Here is a 16,083-nt window from a genome sequence, read left to right as displayed (position 1 = left end):
GCCCGGGACAGGCGGGCGCGGTGGCCGCGCAAACACGCCGCGACCAAGTTGCTCGCCGATTGCGCAGAGTTTCGCTTGCTCCCGGGGAGAACCGACGGCACTCAGTGGTCTAGCGCCCGCCTGCCCCCCAGAGCCGGGCGCGCTCCCCCTCCCCCGGGGCTGGCGGCGGGGGGCGGGAAGCGGGGCGGGGAGGGGCGGAGGGCAGTGGGCTCCCTGCGCCCGGCGACGTTACTTGGTGAGTCGCTGAATGGGGAGCGCCGCTGTCCCCACGCCGATTGGTGCTGGTCAGGAAGGAGCGCCGGGAGGTGGGGGTGCCTGGGGAGGGAGGCAGGCGGTCCTGCCGCGGGCGGGCGGGCGGGCGGCGCGGGGCTGCCTCTCCGCCCCTCCGCCGCGCTCCCAGCCTGCGCTCAGGAGTGGCTGCAGCCGCCGAGCGCCTCCGGAGCCTGTGAATGAACCCTCCTCCTCCTCCTCCTCTTCCTCCCCCTCCTCCTCCTTGCCGAGTCTCCTCCTCGGCGCTGACGGTACGGTGATATAATGATGATGGGTGTCACAGCCCGCATTTGAACTTGCAGGCGAGCCGCACCAGGCCTTTCTGGGGACGCACTCCAGGCGGGCGGGCGAGACAGCCGCGAACACGAAGAGCTGTGGACAGGCGCCGGGACTGGGATCTGCGGCCAGCCCCGCGACCTCCCGCATCCTCCAGCCGGGTCCCGCACCCACCGCATCCTTCCCCAGGCCGCCGCGCGTCCTATGTGACCCGCCCGGGCGACGCCGAGCCCCGCGCGCAGCTCTGCGGTGACCTGTTTCCCACCAACTGCACTAAGCCGCCTTTCAAGGTAATCACGTTTCTTTTGTTCCCCCTTAAAGAAAAAAACCAACCTTATAGAAAAAGCGAGCTTAGAAAAAAGAAGTACAATGCAATTGGTAGAAGACTTCGAGTCAGGCAGAGAGCGGGCTGTGGGGCGAAGTTAGGAAAATATATGCACTTTAACAATGCAGGTAACTTTCCGAAGGCGCCTGCGGAGAGCGATACCGCGGGCCGCGGTGCCCAAAGGACCCAGACAAAAGACGCCCGAGGTGGGGCGGGGGTGGAGGTACTAACGGGTCTGGGGGAAGGGAGGGAGGGAGGGCAACTGGAGAACCCCCAGAAAAGTCCCAGCGTCTTGAGCTGGGGAGGTGGGAGGGGACCCTGGCACCTCGATCTTTTTTTTGTTAACCTGCTGAGGCAAAAGTTTGAATGGGGACTCCGAGACTCGCCCCCGTACACGTCCCCGAAGCCCTTTGGTGCAGGCCACCTGGTCCCCAGCCCCTGGTGCGCGGTCGGCTCCCCGCGTTCCTGGAAAGCTGCTCCCGGGCAGCTCCTGACGGGGCGGCCCCGCGCCCCAGCAGCCCGCGACCTGTGCGGACGCGGTCCCCTCGGCCCGCGCGCGTCCCGGGGAGGTCCCGCCCGGGAAGGCGCGAGGCCGGGCGCGGCGTCTCCTGGGCGACTTGGGGGCTGTCAAGACTCTCTCGGGTGCCCTGGGTTCTTTTGTCCTGTGCGCTGGGCTCCGGGGCTGGCCGGGAAGGAGCCGGGGATGGGGGTGGGGTTGGAGCGCCGCGGAGGTCTGGGAGGCGCCTGGGCGGGAAAGCGCGCCCAGAACCCGCAGGGATGGGCAAGGATTTTAGCTCCCTCCGAAGAGCAAAGCGGAGGCTCTCGCTCCTGTCTCAAGGAGCAAACCTGCGCCCCGAGCGCTCTGCAGACAAAGGTGGCGCGGGGACTCGAATCTGGAGCCTCTAGGACCAGCCCTCTCGCCCCGGCGACAGCCACCCTCCTGTCCCTTCCATCTCCCCACCCCCTCTCAGCTCTCAGCCCGAGTTGAGCAACTTCACTGGCGGGTCCAGCGGCCGCGGAAAGCGAGAGCCCGCGGGACGCCCTCAACCGAGCCTCTCGCCGCCCTGCGGGGGCGTGGGCGCTGCTGGGCTACATCCCTGGGGCGTGCGGACCGGAGGGCATCAGGGCTGCCCCGGCTCCCTGTCCGCGTCCCTGGGCGTGGAGCAGTCACTGTGTTAGGCAGCGGGAACGAAGTAGAAAATAGTGTCATAGCCTAAACTATTTGCTCTGGGATCCAGCTGCGCGTCTGCCAGTCCGGCAAGTCCCCGGCAGACGCCGCGGGAGGGAGGAGAAATGTGCGCGGAGCCTGGAGAGCTGGCCCTCCTCGCGCACGCTGGCAGGCAGAGACAGCCTGGGCATCTGGGTCCCTCGTCTCCTCGTTGTCTCCCTCTGTCTCCATCTTCTCTGCCTCCCTCTCCCTCTCCCAGCCTCCGCCGCTCGGCCTCTCTCGCGCCTGCCTCCCCTCCCCCACGGCTGACAAATGAATGGCTAGTGCGAAATCCCTGCGTCTCGCGTCCGCGGAGCCTGGCGAGACAGGAGGAGCGAGGGAGGCGGTGCGCTCCTCGGACGTGCCCGCGGAGCCCGGGCGTCTAGGAATAGAGTTTTGTGGCGGGTGCGGGTGCCCCCTGATGGAGAAATCCAGCACAGGTGGAGGGAACGAACGAGTCCCCCTAGCGAGCGAGCCGCTTTCACAGCGGTGGGGGTGGGGGGCCCTCTCTTCCCCTTCAGCCTTTAGTTTCCTACTTCAGAATCTGCGACAAAAACCTAAGGGCTTGAAGGACCCGGGAAGGAGGCCTTGTCCTTGCGAAGTTCGGAAGAGCCTTCTTCCGAGTCATTGCGGGTACACGGCGAGCCTGCCGCTCGGCTCGGGAGCACACATGGCCGGGGGCGGATCCAGGTTTTGGGGGGATGGGGACTGATGCTCGATTCTGGGCGTCGCTTTAAGAAAGATAATACAGAAAGCCTGACTTCTGGAAATTTTACTAAGACCCATGACCACTTGAACCGAACGCTAGGGCCCCGCCCCAGGACATTGCAAAAGAAGAGCCCCTCGTCCAAAGCTTAAACGTCCTCAGCTTCACTGCACTCGACGAACGGGGACATTTGGAAGGAGGGCGCCAGGAGGGAAAAGAGAAGGGAAGGGGAAGGGGAAGGGGAAGGGGAAAGGAGGAGAAGGGAAGGGGAAGGAAGGGGGCGGTGGGGCGGTGGACAGAAGTAGGCCGGGACGGAGATGGGGCAGATGCACGCGAAGAGCTGGGAACGGACCGGCGGGGTTTCGAAGCGTTAGGCTGAATTTTGCGTCTCTTGTTAAAATAGTTTTTTAATCCCACCAGCGACAACAAACGCTCCTGCGCGGCGTGCGGGGTGGAAGCTTAGGGGAGGAACCAGCCCCGGAGACCCGCGGCTGGGGGCGGTCGGGACGCGCTCCGCCCGCGCGGGGGAGGACCCGGGACCCGCACGCTCTGCTGCGCGGAGAGCACCGTCCGCCGCCACGTGGGCTGGCGCTGTAGCCGCGGGCTCGAGACGGGTGTGACTTCTTGGGCTCCAAGACCGCGGTCCTGCGAGACCGGCGGTCGGCGCAGCCTGGAGGCTGGCGGGGCTCCGGGGTGCCCGCCCACACGCCAAAGGGGGCGGGGCGGGGCGGAGCGGGGAAGGCGGGGCGGAGCGGGGGGCGGGGCGGAGCGGGGCGGGGAGGCGAGGCCGGCTCCGTGGTTGGAGCCCGGGCCGCGCGCTCTGCGCAGAGGTTGCTGGCTGCCGCCGGCGACCGACTTCTGCCCTGACGGCGCTGCACTCCTACTGAAAGCCTGACTTTTTTGTTCTTGTTTCTGTGCAGCGATAGGAGGAGTTTTTGCTTTGAGGCAGGGAAGAAGCAAAGAGTTACTCCAAGCAAACCCTTTTTTTGGCAGAACAATGGGACGAGTTTATCCTGTCGTTGTTGCTACAGGATCATCACGTTCCAGACAGACTGTCATAAAGAGTTTGTCGGGAATAGCAAACAATTGCCGTTTTTGACAGGACAGAGAGGACCCCACGGACGCAGTTACGAAGGGGCCGCGGGTGCAGGGGAGGTCCCTGCGCACAGTGGGGGCTCAGCACTTGCCTACAGATGACTGAGCTAGTAACGCGGGGAATGTGGCGCCCACGGGACCCTCCCACTTAGCGCGGCGTCTCAGTCTCTCCTGTTTCTTCGCTTTCTCTCGGAAGAACAGGGTTTTAATGATCTCTTCAATCTTACCTTCTGACATCTAATCGATCTTCTTTCTCTTTTTGGCTCCTAAAAGCTGTGATGTAAATTGTTTTAAGCACTGCTTGGCAATTATGCCAAACCTATCGTGAAAATATAAAGTCTGAAAATAGGATGTTGTGAGTCTCATGTAAAAATAGGAAAGCACCCAGGGAAGCAACAACCGAGTTTTCTGAGATAAAATCTGTTCCCAGTTTGGGTGAACGAAACTTGGAACGTTAGCACATCAAGCAGAAGGTATCAGAGACTCACTTCTAGTTCTGAGCTCCAAGTCAAGAGAGGAATATTTTACAATGGCACATGCCTGTCTTGACCAGTTAATACTGCAGAGGGTTCCAGTGGATTCCAAAGTGATTGAGCAATTACTTCCTCCAGGAAGTCCACAGTCTTTCATCTTCTTGTGGGTGGTGGGAAGGGGGATGAGAGTCAGGACAATCCTTAAGAATTTATGCAAACATTTAAAGTTACTGGTTTTTCTTAGTAGATAAAAAAGAAATGAAAAGTTATTCCTCAATTGTATTTCTGGCTTTTAAAAATGAAGTTTGGAAAGAATCCTCCTACATTTACCTGTGTTTACAGACCGAAGTTTCTGCTTTTTCTCTGTGCTTACAGACTGGGGGAGAATGCTTCAAATATTCTAAGATATCTATATCTACACCCTTGTAAATTCTGTTTGGAGAAGACCTAAAAAGCTAAATTAAGGCCAGATATAATTTATATTAAAGACATAGTTATTGTTTTCTCTTTCACTTTATGTCTAAGTGCTCCGTGGTTAATGATTGGTCGCCAACCGAGCATCGGAGTCTTTGAGAACACTAAGATCAACCAAGGCTGTCTCCCAACAGTCATAAAACTAAGCTCTCCTTTCCTAGTGGGGTTTAAACATTTTTGTTGACCTTGTTCATGGGCAAACATCCCTAGACACTGTATTTAAAATGGGATTTTGCTCTGTGAATGAGCAGAACTTTTCAAGACACATGGTTCGTTTGAGGAAAAGAATGAATGACTGTAGTAGGCTATTATTTCACCACCCACCTAGAGAAACCAGTTTGGACTCACAAACCCTCATTGTTGAGAGTTACTAGCTCTGGTCTGAGAAAACATGGTGATTGTTGCATAGGTCTGTACTTTACCAGAAAACACAAGGCCTGTACTCTCTTTGGTTTGGAATCAGAACAAGGAGATGTAGAAATTAATGTCTTGGCTGAGCTCCACTTCAATGAGTGGATTTTTGCCAGTTTCCTCTGGTAGCCTAGACTTCATAAATTACATGTATATATATATATATATACAGGGTGTGGCAAAAGTAGGTTTACAATTGTGAGTACATGAAATACAGTTTATTTTTGTATTATTATTTATTTAATGAATTATTTTCCATATGAATTATTGTAAATCTACTTTTCCACACCCTGTATACATATAATACACATATATACGTATGTATGTATATATATATTTCCTTTGCTAAGTTCTTATCACTGAGTATTGCAGGAGTGGTTGTATTTCAGTGTTTAGTGAAAATTACCTTTGTTTAATATGTTTGTCAGTTACGATTCCTGAAATCACTCTGGATAGCTCATCTATAAAAGGGTGTAAATGCATATCTACATTTAAATTTACCTTATTTCTATGTATATATGTCCCTGATTCTTCTAAGACTTTTAAGAGGTGCTTATGTCTATAAAAATGCGATTACATCGCTTATAATAAATATGTATATAATATGTAAGTTATAATCTTTATTGTTAAATTACTGAGTTGATATTAACTGTGGTGTAGTGGGATGAGCACTGGGACTGAGAAAACCAGATTAAGACACAACTTCTAGACTTTAGTATCAGAATCTATTAAATGGGTATACAGTTATAAACATCAAAAAGATGAATATCTGTGGAAAGGCTTTTGCAAATGGAAAACTATACAAATAAGTGGTGTTAATATAGTATGTATGTGGGACTCAGATTGATCTAATTCTATAAGCTTAATAATGACAGTATTACCTAAGTCATGCATTTCCTATTAAATATATAAAATTAGTTAGATAGGGGTATATTGTTTTAAGAATTGTCTAGTTTCATGTAACAGAAGACAAAGTCCAGAAATAGACTGAAATGGACATGAAAGTTCAGTGGAAAAGAAGGATTTTTCAGTAAATGATTTGGGGACAACTGATCGGTTCACTCAAAGTGACTCAAAGTCAGAGTCAATTTCTACCTCATTTCTAGTCCTAAAATAAAGTTAAGATAGATCAAATATGAAATGTGAGTAATTACATTTAAAGAAAATAACTAGAGGAAATCATGGGATTTTTAAAATAATATGCTAGGAGTAGATAAACCTGTTCTGAGCAAAAGATAAAACCCAGAAGGCATTCTAGAAAAGTTTGACAAGTCTAAATAACAATTAAATTATTTACACAAAAACAAATAACACATTTGGAAACTATCTGTAACATATGAGAGACAAAGAGCTAATAACTCTTTTGATATACTAAGAACTTTTGCAAATGAAAAGAAGACCACAATCTATCAAAACAAAAAGGCAAATATTATGTACAGGCAACTGGAAGAAACAAATACACATAAATGTTTTTTAATTATGAGAAGTTGCTCAGCTTTATTCATAATTAAAGAAATAGCAATGAAAATAACAATAATATGCTTCCCTGTTTTTCCATCAATCAGAGCAGTAAAAATAAAGTTTGATGAAAGTTTGTATTGACCAGGTTGTGGGACAACTGGATCTGTTACATAGTACAATGGCAATGTAAGCAGGTTCATTTTTTTTAGAAAATAATTTGGTGCCCAGCCAGGCGTGGCTCAGCGGTTGAGTGTTGACCTAGTATCCAGGCGATCCGGTTCGATTCCACATCAGGGCACATGCCGATCAATGACTCTCTCATCATTGATGTTTCTATCTCTCTCTCCCTCTCCTTTACTCTCTCTGAAATCAATAAAGATATATTAAAAAAAAAAAAAAAAAGAATTTGGTAATAGCTATCAGATTTTGAAAAAAATGCATATACCCTTTGACCAGCAGTTCCTCTTCTAGGTATTGTCATATAGATATTGGAACAAATGTCACCCAAGACAAATGGACAAGGGTGCCCTTTGCAAAATTATTTTCTAATAACAAAAATTTGGAAACACCTTAAAGACTCATCATGGAATTGGTGAAACAAAAGATGCTACATTCATCTAATGGAATACTGTAGCTAAAAATAACATTAAAAAAAAAACCCTATATTTGCTGATTTGGAACATTCTCCAAGATACATTCTAATTTTAAGTGAAGAAAGTAATGTACCAAATAGTGTATATAATATGCATCTAATTATGTAAAAAATGGGCATATTCATTCATTGAACAAATATTTGCTGAGTGTCCTGGGCATTGTGGATACAGCAATGAACAAAATACCAAAGACTGCTCCCTTGGAGCTTATATTATGGTGAGGAGAGAAAGGCAGTTTCGAAAAACATACATAAGTGCTATGAGGACAATCGAGCATAGGAAATGGAATGAAGAGTGGAGTATGTTTTCAATGGACTGATGAAGAAGTTCTCCAGGCAGAGAACAGAGAAGTACTAAGGGACAATGACTTGAAAAAGCGTAGCCAAGTCCGGGTTTGGGGATCCAGTCACAGGTTAGTGATAAATTCCCATGGCAACATTACTCCTGTGAAGTAAATTCATGAGATTTCATGTTTAAACCATGAGAGACATCTCTCTGTATTACAGCAGTTCCTCCTGCGAAAGAGCACCCAGGAGCAATATAATAGGCAATGCTCATTACATCCACTTTGTGGCTGAGGTGTCCTAGGCAGTTTGTTGTTCGGGGTAACTAATTCGAAGACTGGAAGACAAAACCACTATGTCTGTGTCCTTAAGTCACCCTTTGCTCAGTGGGGCTTCCCCAAGATCAAGGGAGAATATTAAATGTCCGTTTGCTAGAACTTTGGCTCTCTCTTTCTCTGAGGCAGCCCATTCCTGGAGTGACCTTTATTCTCTCTGCAGTCATTTCTCCTGGATAGGAGTCTGGGTGACCTTGTCTCTGGTGTCTCCCAGGCAATTAAACAGCCGCAGTCAGCTGTGTCTTGAATGTTCAAAGACTCTCTCCTCTTCTCATTGACTTTACTGGAGCAGAAGGCTGAATATAGGCACAGCTCTCCTACCAGCCAGGCCTCTCTCTACAGACAGACTTGTTATCTATCACTAATAGATTAGGCTTACAAGACTGACAGGAAGAGCAGACAAATGGAAATGGGGGTCTGAGTGGTGCTGGAAAAAAAGAGGCCTTAGAAAGTTTCTCAATTAGTAAGATCAAACATAAGGAAAATAGTGTGCCTTAGCAACCACGAACATGGACATAGCCGTAAGAAAACTAGAGAAATGAATGAATGTCCAGGGACTGAGACAACTAAGGTCAGTGAACCACTCTGAGATACTTACTAAAGAGATAAATGACCATCCTTTAGATCAAGGTTGTAAATTCGGGTGCCTACAGGGAACAGACATGGATTATGATCGGCTGAGAAGCCAAACGGGGCCAGTGATAACCTTGAGCACACAGAGCCCAGGTGAGAGGCAGCTGCTTGCTTAGCGCTAATGATTGGCCAGCGAGAATATGAAACTAGATTTGCTAGATCTGATTTTTCAAAAGAAGTCAGAGATCTGACACTTAGTGTGAAAACTCAAATTTTTAAATGTTGGCAACTTATTTAAACATAATTTTACAAATGTATTTAAAACATGACTGATCTCTCCCTTGTATTTTCAACACACTGGCTTCATTCCTTATCCTTGTCTTAGGGCAATTTTAAGGCAAGTGTTGAGTAAACTTGTTATACAGATGAAAGACCATTTTCCCCACTCCATCAACAAAAGAGGACACTTTTATGAGGATGAAGCATTGTACATGGAGTTAGACTTTGAGTATCTGTCTTGGAGGAGATGAGCATGCAGAGGACCCGTTCCTGGGTCAAGATCACACCTCTGCTCTGGCTTTGTTATGAGATCCAACACTCTAGATATTGACAAACATCAGATATTATTGTGTCATGGTAAACATTCAACTAGACTGATTTAAATCTATTTCAGGTGTTAATTAGCCTACTTGCCCATATTTGTAAGAGATTGTTGGCACTTTGCTTCAAAGTGTGTTTCTGAATAAGAAATGGAGGCACTGGTCATGCATTTGGTTGGTGTACAAATCTTCTTCACGGGTCTACTCTAAACCCGGCACTGTGGAAATATTGTGGGGATTAGTAAGTTGGATATGATACTAGCTCTGCCTTCCACGGCTAGGTCTACAGGGGAGAGAAAACCTGTTTACAAGTACTGACTCAAAGCACATAGGGTAATTTATTGTAAGCATAGAGTTGCATACTGCTCCTACAGGGGTAAACCAGGTTATAATTTTCAAATCCAAGAGTTTCAAATACTTTTCTTTTTACTTTTAGTCATATGAAACTAGGAAAAGAACACCTGTAGAAAGACTGAGTTAGTAATTTCAATAATAAATATCGAGTACTGAGTATACTGTGTACCACTGAGCTGTGTGTCATATGCATTATGTTATCAATTCTCACAATCACTCCAATAATTAAGTACTATTTTGCACAATTAATTAGCTACTAAAAATGAGAGAATTAGTAACTTACCCCAAATCACAGAGTATAAGTGGAGGATTCAGAACTTGAATTCAGGGCTGTTTGTCAGTGGAGCCTGGATTTTTAACATTATGCTTATAAACTTTCCAGAAAAAAATGAAAAATACAAGACACTGAGAACAATTTTTTCTTTAAGGATGATAGGAAATTATCATTTATAAGTACATTTATAGAAAGTTTTCTTATTTGGATTCAGTTAACACACATAGAATACATTTTCTTTAATAGCATTTTTTGATACAATCCAAAATTTCATTTTGTTTGGAAACTTTTAACTATAGAATGTGTGAAATTGATATCTTTATTTTCCTCTGAAATATTGTAATAGCATTGAGATATAGGCATATACTTTCTGTCTCTTATATTTCTTATAAGAAATTCAGAAGTGTAGAAATCGAATTTCCCAATTGGTGTTTAACAATGTTTGTTAGCACAACCCAGTAGTACTAGGCTAAATAATAAATTTAATTGTCAAGTTTAACTTAAGATTATAAACTGTATGCTTTTCATTGTGAGTTGTCAAATGGCCTATAGATGAAAAATACACATGTAATGTATTAGGTTAAAAAATACTCTTTAGAAAATATCTGGAATTTTATAATTTTGTTTTGGAGAGGTTCCAACACTCAGTTCAAGATATATAAACTAAAGCAATCAAATGGAGAACACTATCAAGGAAAAATAAATAGCTGGCATAAATTATGAGACTGAAATTGAGCTCAAGTTGGACTTGGGTTCTTACAGCATTTGGTTGTTTTCAATGTAGGTGTCCTAAATAATTTAGAATTTAGATATTTTCTAAAGAAAAAGTGTTAGGAAGTTATTAGAGCACCATCTCAAATATGTTTCAGTAGGATGCTTTCAGCTACAAGTTACAAAAATCCCTGGTTTTACTGGGTTTAAGTAATAAAGGGATTTATTATCTCATATAAAGTTCAAAGGTATGGCTCACTCTAGGCTTAAGCTCTGTTTCTCCCCAGTCTTTTTCAGCTTCATCCCCTGAGTCTATCTTACACACTCATGGATGCAATATGGCTCACACAGCTTGAGAATATCCTATCATAACAATATGCGGGGAAGAAAAGCAACCATCTCTTCTTTTTTCCCTCTTCTTAAGATGAATATACCTTTCCCAGGAGCACCTGTTTGAACCCCTGCAGAGATCTCCTCACATCTCAGTGGCCAAAATTGCGTTATATATTTATATCAAAATTGATCACTGAGACAGCAATGGGATTTCCTTAGGACTGTCAGGATCACCCTTGGGCTGGGGTTTGACCCAGGCTCCTCTGAAGTATGTGGCTGTGCGAAGGAGGGGAGATACTAGAATGGAATCAGAGTTTTGTTGGAAAGGAAAAAGAGGGATGGCTGGCTACTTGTAGCCAACCAACATTGGCTGTCATAGAATAGTTCTAAATGTGCCTGAGAAGGGAACAGCTGTGGAGATCTGCAATTTTTCAGAGATTGGCTGTTTGATTTCTACATGGTCCTCAACACTGGTACTTACCCTTCTCATAATTACAGCTTCATAGAAATTTGAACTGGAAGGGACCATTCTGAGTCCCAGTTTGTTAAAATGTCTTCTCCAAAGCCACACAAGAAATCAATGGCAAAGCCAGGGCAGGTTTCTTAACTCAGAACATGGTGCTTTCTTTCATTCTTTACCTTTCAGACTTTAGAATTGTTGGAACAGCTTTAAAAGTCCTGGCAAGCACAGGTCTTTTTGGTAACTAACAGTTCCTCAAAATACATTTATCTTGTTTGCCCAACCTCCTAGAAACTAAATTGAGCCCGTGCTTTAAGAAGCCTGCTGAAGTCTTTATTCTCTGTTTTGATACACTGTGCATGAACCACCAACAGGCTCCTTCCCACCTCCCATTTGATGCAAACACTACTCCACCATCTCTCCCTATTGCTTCCCTGTCTTCTCTTCCTCCCTCTATGACCAACTGCCTGTTTCTATACAGACTTTGTGGCCACCTCTCTCTCTTTATGCCAGTTCCTAGCCGCTAGTAATGAAGGCTGTGGGCTTCACTGTTCTTCCTGCAGCCTGCCCAGCTGTGGTTGTCCCACACATTCACGTTGTTACGTCCCCCAGATCAGGGTCTGAGATTATTTTGCTAACTACTGTATTGCGTAAGAGTCAAACTAATAAAGTATTGGGACAACTCCTACTATAATTTCTCTCCTGTTTTTACAACCCAAGAGGAGCTGCTTCTTGTACTCTTATTACACACAATGTACAAATAGCATGTGATTTATGGAGCACCATAAACCTGAATGCTTAGGATTCACTTTGTTGTTGTTTTTTCATTTCTAGGACAAGATGTTGATTAATATAAAGAGCATCTTATGGATGTGCTCTACCTTAATAGCAACCTATGCACAACATAAAGGTGAGTGTGGTAACAACATTTCTGTTGTTAAGGGAAATAAATATTTAAGTGCGGGGACAAGGAATGGCAATATGGAATCACTGGAATAAAGAATGAATTTCTGATCTATTCAGCACTGAAAACTTTCAGTTAAAATGTTACTAGGCTGAAAACAGTGGTTTTAAATCAATCAAAACAAAATAATGAACGGGAGGCTAAAGAAGCAGGTAGGCTTTCAGTAGCTTCCCAGATTCCTTCCAGGCTGTGCAAAAAGGCTCACACAGCTATCCCTTGGTATCCATGGGCACTTGGTTCCAAGACCCCCAACAGATGACAAAATCCAAGAGTGTTCAAGTCCCTTGTGTGTAATGGCATAGCATTTGCACGTAACCTGCTCACATTCTCCCACATACTTTAAACCATGTATAGATTATTTATAATGCCTGAGAGAATGTGTTCTATAAAAAGTTGTTGTACTGTATTATTTAGGTACAATGACAAGGAAAAAAGTCTGTACATGTTCGCCAGAGGCAACCATCTAGGCTTAACTACATAGTGCACATCAGCAACAACATAACATTAAAAATATATATTGTCTCTCTTCAGTTGGTTGAGTCTGTGGATGCAGAACCTGCAGATATGGGGGGCCAACTCTATATGTCATTGGACAACTTTCCCGTCTTCTTCAGTACTACTCAAAGACTTTCCTATTTAAAAAAAGACTATCGGACCCTCAGGAGACTAGATTTTGAGAAGAGTCAAGAAGATGAAGAGAAGACTGACAGCTGACTATTTGTCCCTGCCTCCCTTTCTGCTCTCTCTCTCCCCCCTGCACTCCCCAAAGTAACTGGATAAGTTGACATGCCCTGTTTTTCTTAGCTATAAATCATATATCCACCAAATGAATGTTTTATAATTCCAAATTCGTGGACCATGGTCCATGAAGAACGATCCTGCCTTGAGCTTCAGGGATCTACTTCTGTCTAGTGTACTTCTCCAGACTCAACTCCCACCTCTTTCTCATACTCACTCTATGCTCAGACTCTCTGAACTAATTTGCGATTTCATGCACAGACTTTCATATAACCTGTTTTTTCACATGTAATTTTTTCTGCTTGGCAGTCCAGTCTCTTGTTCTCTACAGGTCTGCTTCAACTCATTCTACAAGACTCATAGTTTAAGTATCACCCTGTTTGTCGTCCATCCATCTATTCATCCATTCATCCATCCACACCCCATCCATTCATAGATCTATCCACTGAAATATTATTTGAATACTTTCTGTGTGCCAGGTTTTATTATGAGTATACAGGGGTATCCCATTATCCTGGGTTACATTAAACTTAATCTCTTAGTTTATGGAGACAGACAATAAACAAGTAAACAAACAATCCAGGTACTTTTAGATTGCTAAAAATAAAGCAGTGTGACATCATAGAGAGTGAGCTGGGTTTGGGGAAGGTGGTAAGGCCTCTTTGAGAAAGTAACACATTGAGGTATGAATGACCTAGATGATTCTCAGACTGTAGGGCCCACCCATCTGTTAATAGCCCACGAGCTGACTTTTTCAGCATTTTCAGGACGTAAAGGTGAAGGTCACGGAAAGGAAAGGATAACAGCATCCAGTGAAGAGAGAGGACATAGGAAGGAGACATAGAAAAGGGAGTCAGTTTGGGTAGGTAACAATAGAAGGGGAACTACAGAGAAAGTAATAACGAGAACCTTGAAGGACAGGGCAGCCATCCCTCACTTAAAACAAAGTTTAGACTTTCTACTTTTAAAAAAGGAAAGAACGCAAAAGTGAAAAAAATTATGATATAGCTCCTTGACGGTATTTGAAAATAGTAATAATAGCTAGAAATATTGAGTCATTTCTATGTGGTGGGCCTTGTCGAAAGCATTTTGCATAGCTGGGTTATTTCATCCTAACTGTCCAATGAGACAGATGCTTATACCTTCCCCATTTGGCGAATGAGGAAACTGCAGTACCAAAGGTTTGGAGGCATAGCTAATGTAGGAGACCAGACGGCAACTTAATGATGGAGCCCGGGGTTGAACCCAGGCAGTTGGGCTCCTTCACCTTTACTTCCTGAAAATGCTGAAAAAAGACAGCTTTGGGGCTGTTAACAGATTGGTGGACCCTAGACTCTAATAGCCATCTAGGTCATTCTTATCTCAATTCAAGTGTTACTGTCTCAGAGAAGCCTTACCACCCCACCCCACCCCACCCCACCCCACAACCCAGATTATGCTCTTAACTACTGTATTATAGACTTTACTCCAAAAATCAAGTTCTTTATAAATCTATGGTCATGATTAAGATATGTCATTAGTTGGGGCTAATTTCAGAAGAATTTAATTTTTTCATACGAGAGGCAAAAGTTGAAAACGTAAGATCCACGTAAAACAGATTTGGCGAGTTCATAGTGGGACACACAGCAGTGCCTAGTTGTCAGTCAACACAACAAATACTTACATCATAAGGCTTTTTCTGTTTACTCTTAGGCCTTCCAAAGGTCAGTAACTAACATTAAGGAACACCTTGCGTACTGGTTATTGGTTTTATTTTAATGCATGAAGAGCTCTTTGCTTTACCAATACACATTATATTGATGAGCACTGATCTAGTTATTTGGATATTCCCCTAATTAATAAATGGAGTCACACACAGTCATGAGCAAATAAATGAACAAGAGAATAATATGTATCACCTGAGAAAGTGATGAATTCCCATACTCTCAACCTGACATGCTTTTGGCCAAGTTCTCTGTGTGTATATGTGTGTTTGGTCAAATTTTGTAGATGGGATTTACATCACCCTTGTTGGGCAGAATTTACTGACAGAGAATGAAAGGTAATTGATTATTCATTATTTGGTGATTTCCCCCTTACTGTAGTCTTGTGGGAACAGTGAACTTTTTGTTAGCCTTCATTTTTATTACTTGCATTGTCAGAATTTCAGACAAGTTCTTGCAGGTAGCAATTTTCCTTCTTAAACAAGGGTAGTCTATAAACATTATCCTCTGAACTACTAAATTTCTTTCTTAAAATATTTAGATTTAGTGAACTTAATTCTGTGACCCAGTACATTAAGACCCAAGATTTCATACACAAAGGAGCTGACCACACAGCTTTTTGTTAATCCTGGATTCTACATGGAATATATATTTATATCCAACCAAAGCTTTTCATTTTCTTGTACCTATAAACATCCAGAACAACACATAACTCTTGGGAAATTTGCCTTTTGACATCATTTTGTTCCAATATATCTTTTCATTACAGCAGAGTTATTGACGAATGCTCTAAGTTCCCGAAACCTTCAGATTAGATACATTGGGCTGAATCTCATATCTGCCCCTATGCATTGAAAGCTGTGAAAAGAATAATTTAGTAACAAATATTAAGGAATTGAAGTCACTTACATTAAAATTATTTTTAAGGAGGTGGTAAAGAATCTTATAATTTATACCATCATTGAGGTTGATAATAAAGTTGTTTATTTTCCATTAAAAAAGCAATACTTTATTTCTGATGAAGTCAATCATCTAAATAACTCTTTAGGTAGAAAGATGATATTTTCTAGAATATATGACAAATGTCAGGAGAATTTTAGGTCATACAATTCTCACCCCTTCCCTTCTCAGGACCCCTATTCTTGCCCCTCCCACCAAATTGTATAATTATCTCCCTAATGGGTTCCAAATTAGAGGCCTATGTAACAGGCAGTAGTTTCTCTCTGGGAGTCCTCTGTGGTCTTTATTGATCTATTTAAAAGATCATGAAATTGCTAACAGTTTTCAGATAGCAGTTTAAAAAATAGGATGCGTTAGAAATAGGATAGGTGCAGACTCTGTAAAGGAGCTACAACGAGTTTAGGGACGGGAAGAACCCAATAAATACCAAAGTTGAAAGATTCC

The 16,083-nt window shown here is 44.3% G+C and overlaps 1 protein-coding gene across 2 annotated transcripts in view; it reads left to right on the top strand.

Moving 5' to 3' along the window:
• The first annotated feature begins 572 nt into the window (after window positions 1–572).
• VCAN (versican) overlaps window positions 573–16,083 on the top strand; it is a 100,366-nt gene continuing 84,855 nt past the window's right edge. Inside the window, exons 1-2 of one of the 2 annotated variants that reach the window (XM_081133422.1) lie at window positions 573–836; window positions 12,109–12,184. In XM_081133422.1, the coding sequence (XP_080989548.1) occupies window positions 12,115–12,184 (70 nt within the window). In that variant the 5' untranslated portion in view covers window positions 573–836; window positions 12,109–12,114. The remainder of the gene's footprint in view (window positions 837–12,108; window positions 12,185–16,083) is intronic. The other variant, XM_081133423.1, reaches the window with a different exon arrangement.

This window comes from Miniopterus schreibersii (genome assembly GCF_964146895.1).
Source record: "Miniopterus schreibersii genome assembly, chromosome: 3".
Classification (NCBI taxonomy): domain Eukaryota; kingdom Metazoa; phylum Chordata; class Mammalia; order Chiroptera; family Miniopteridae; genus Miniopterus; species Miniopterus schreibersii.
Note: the sequence above shows the minus strand (reverse complement) of the source record. Positions and strands in the feature narration are given on the sequence as shown.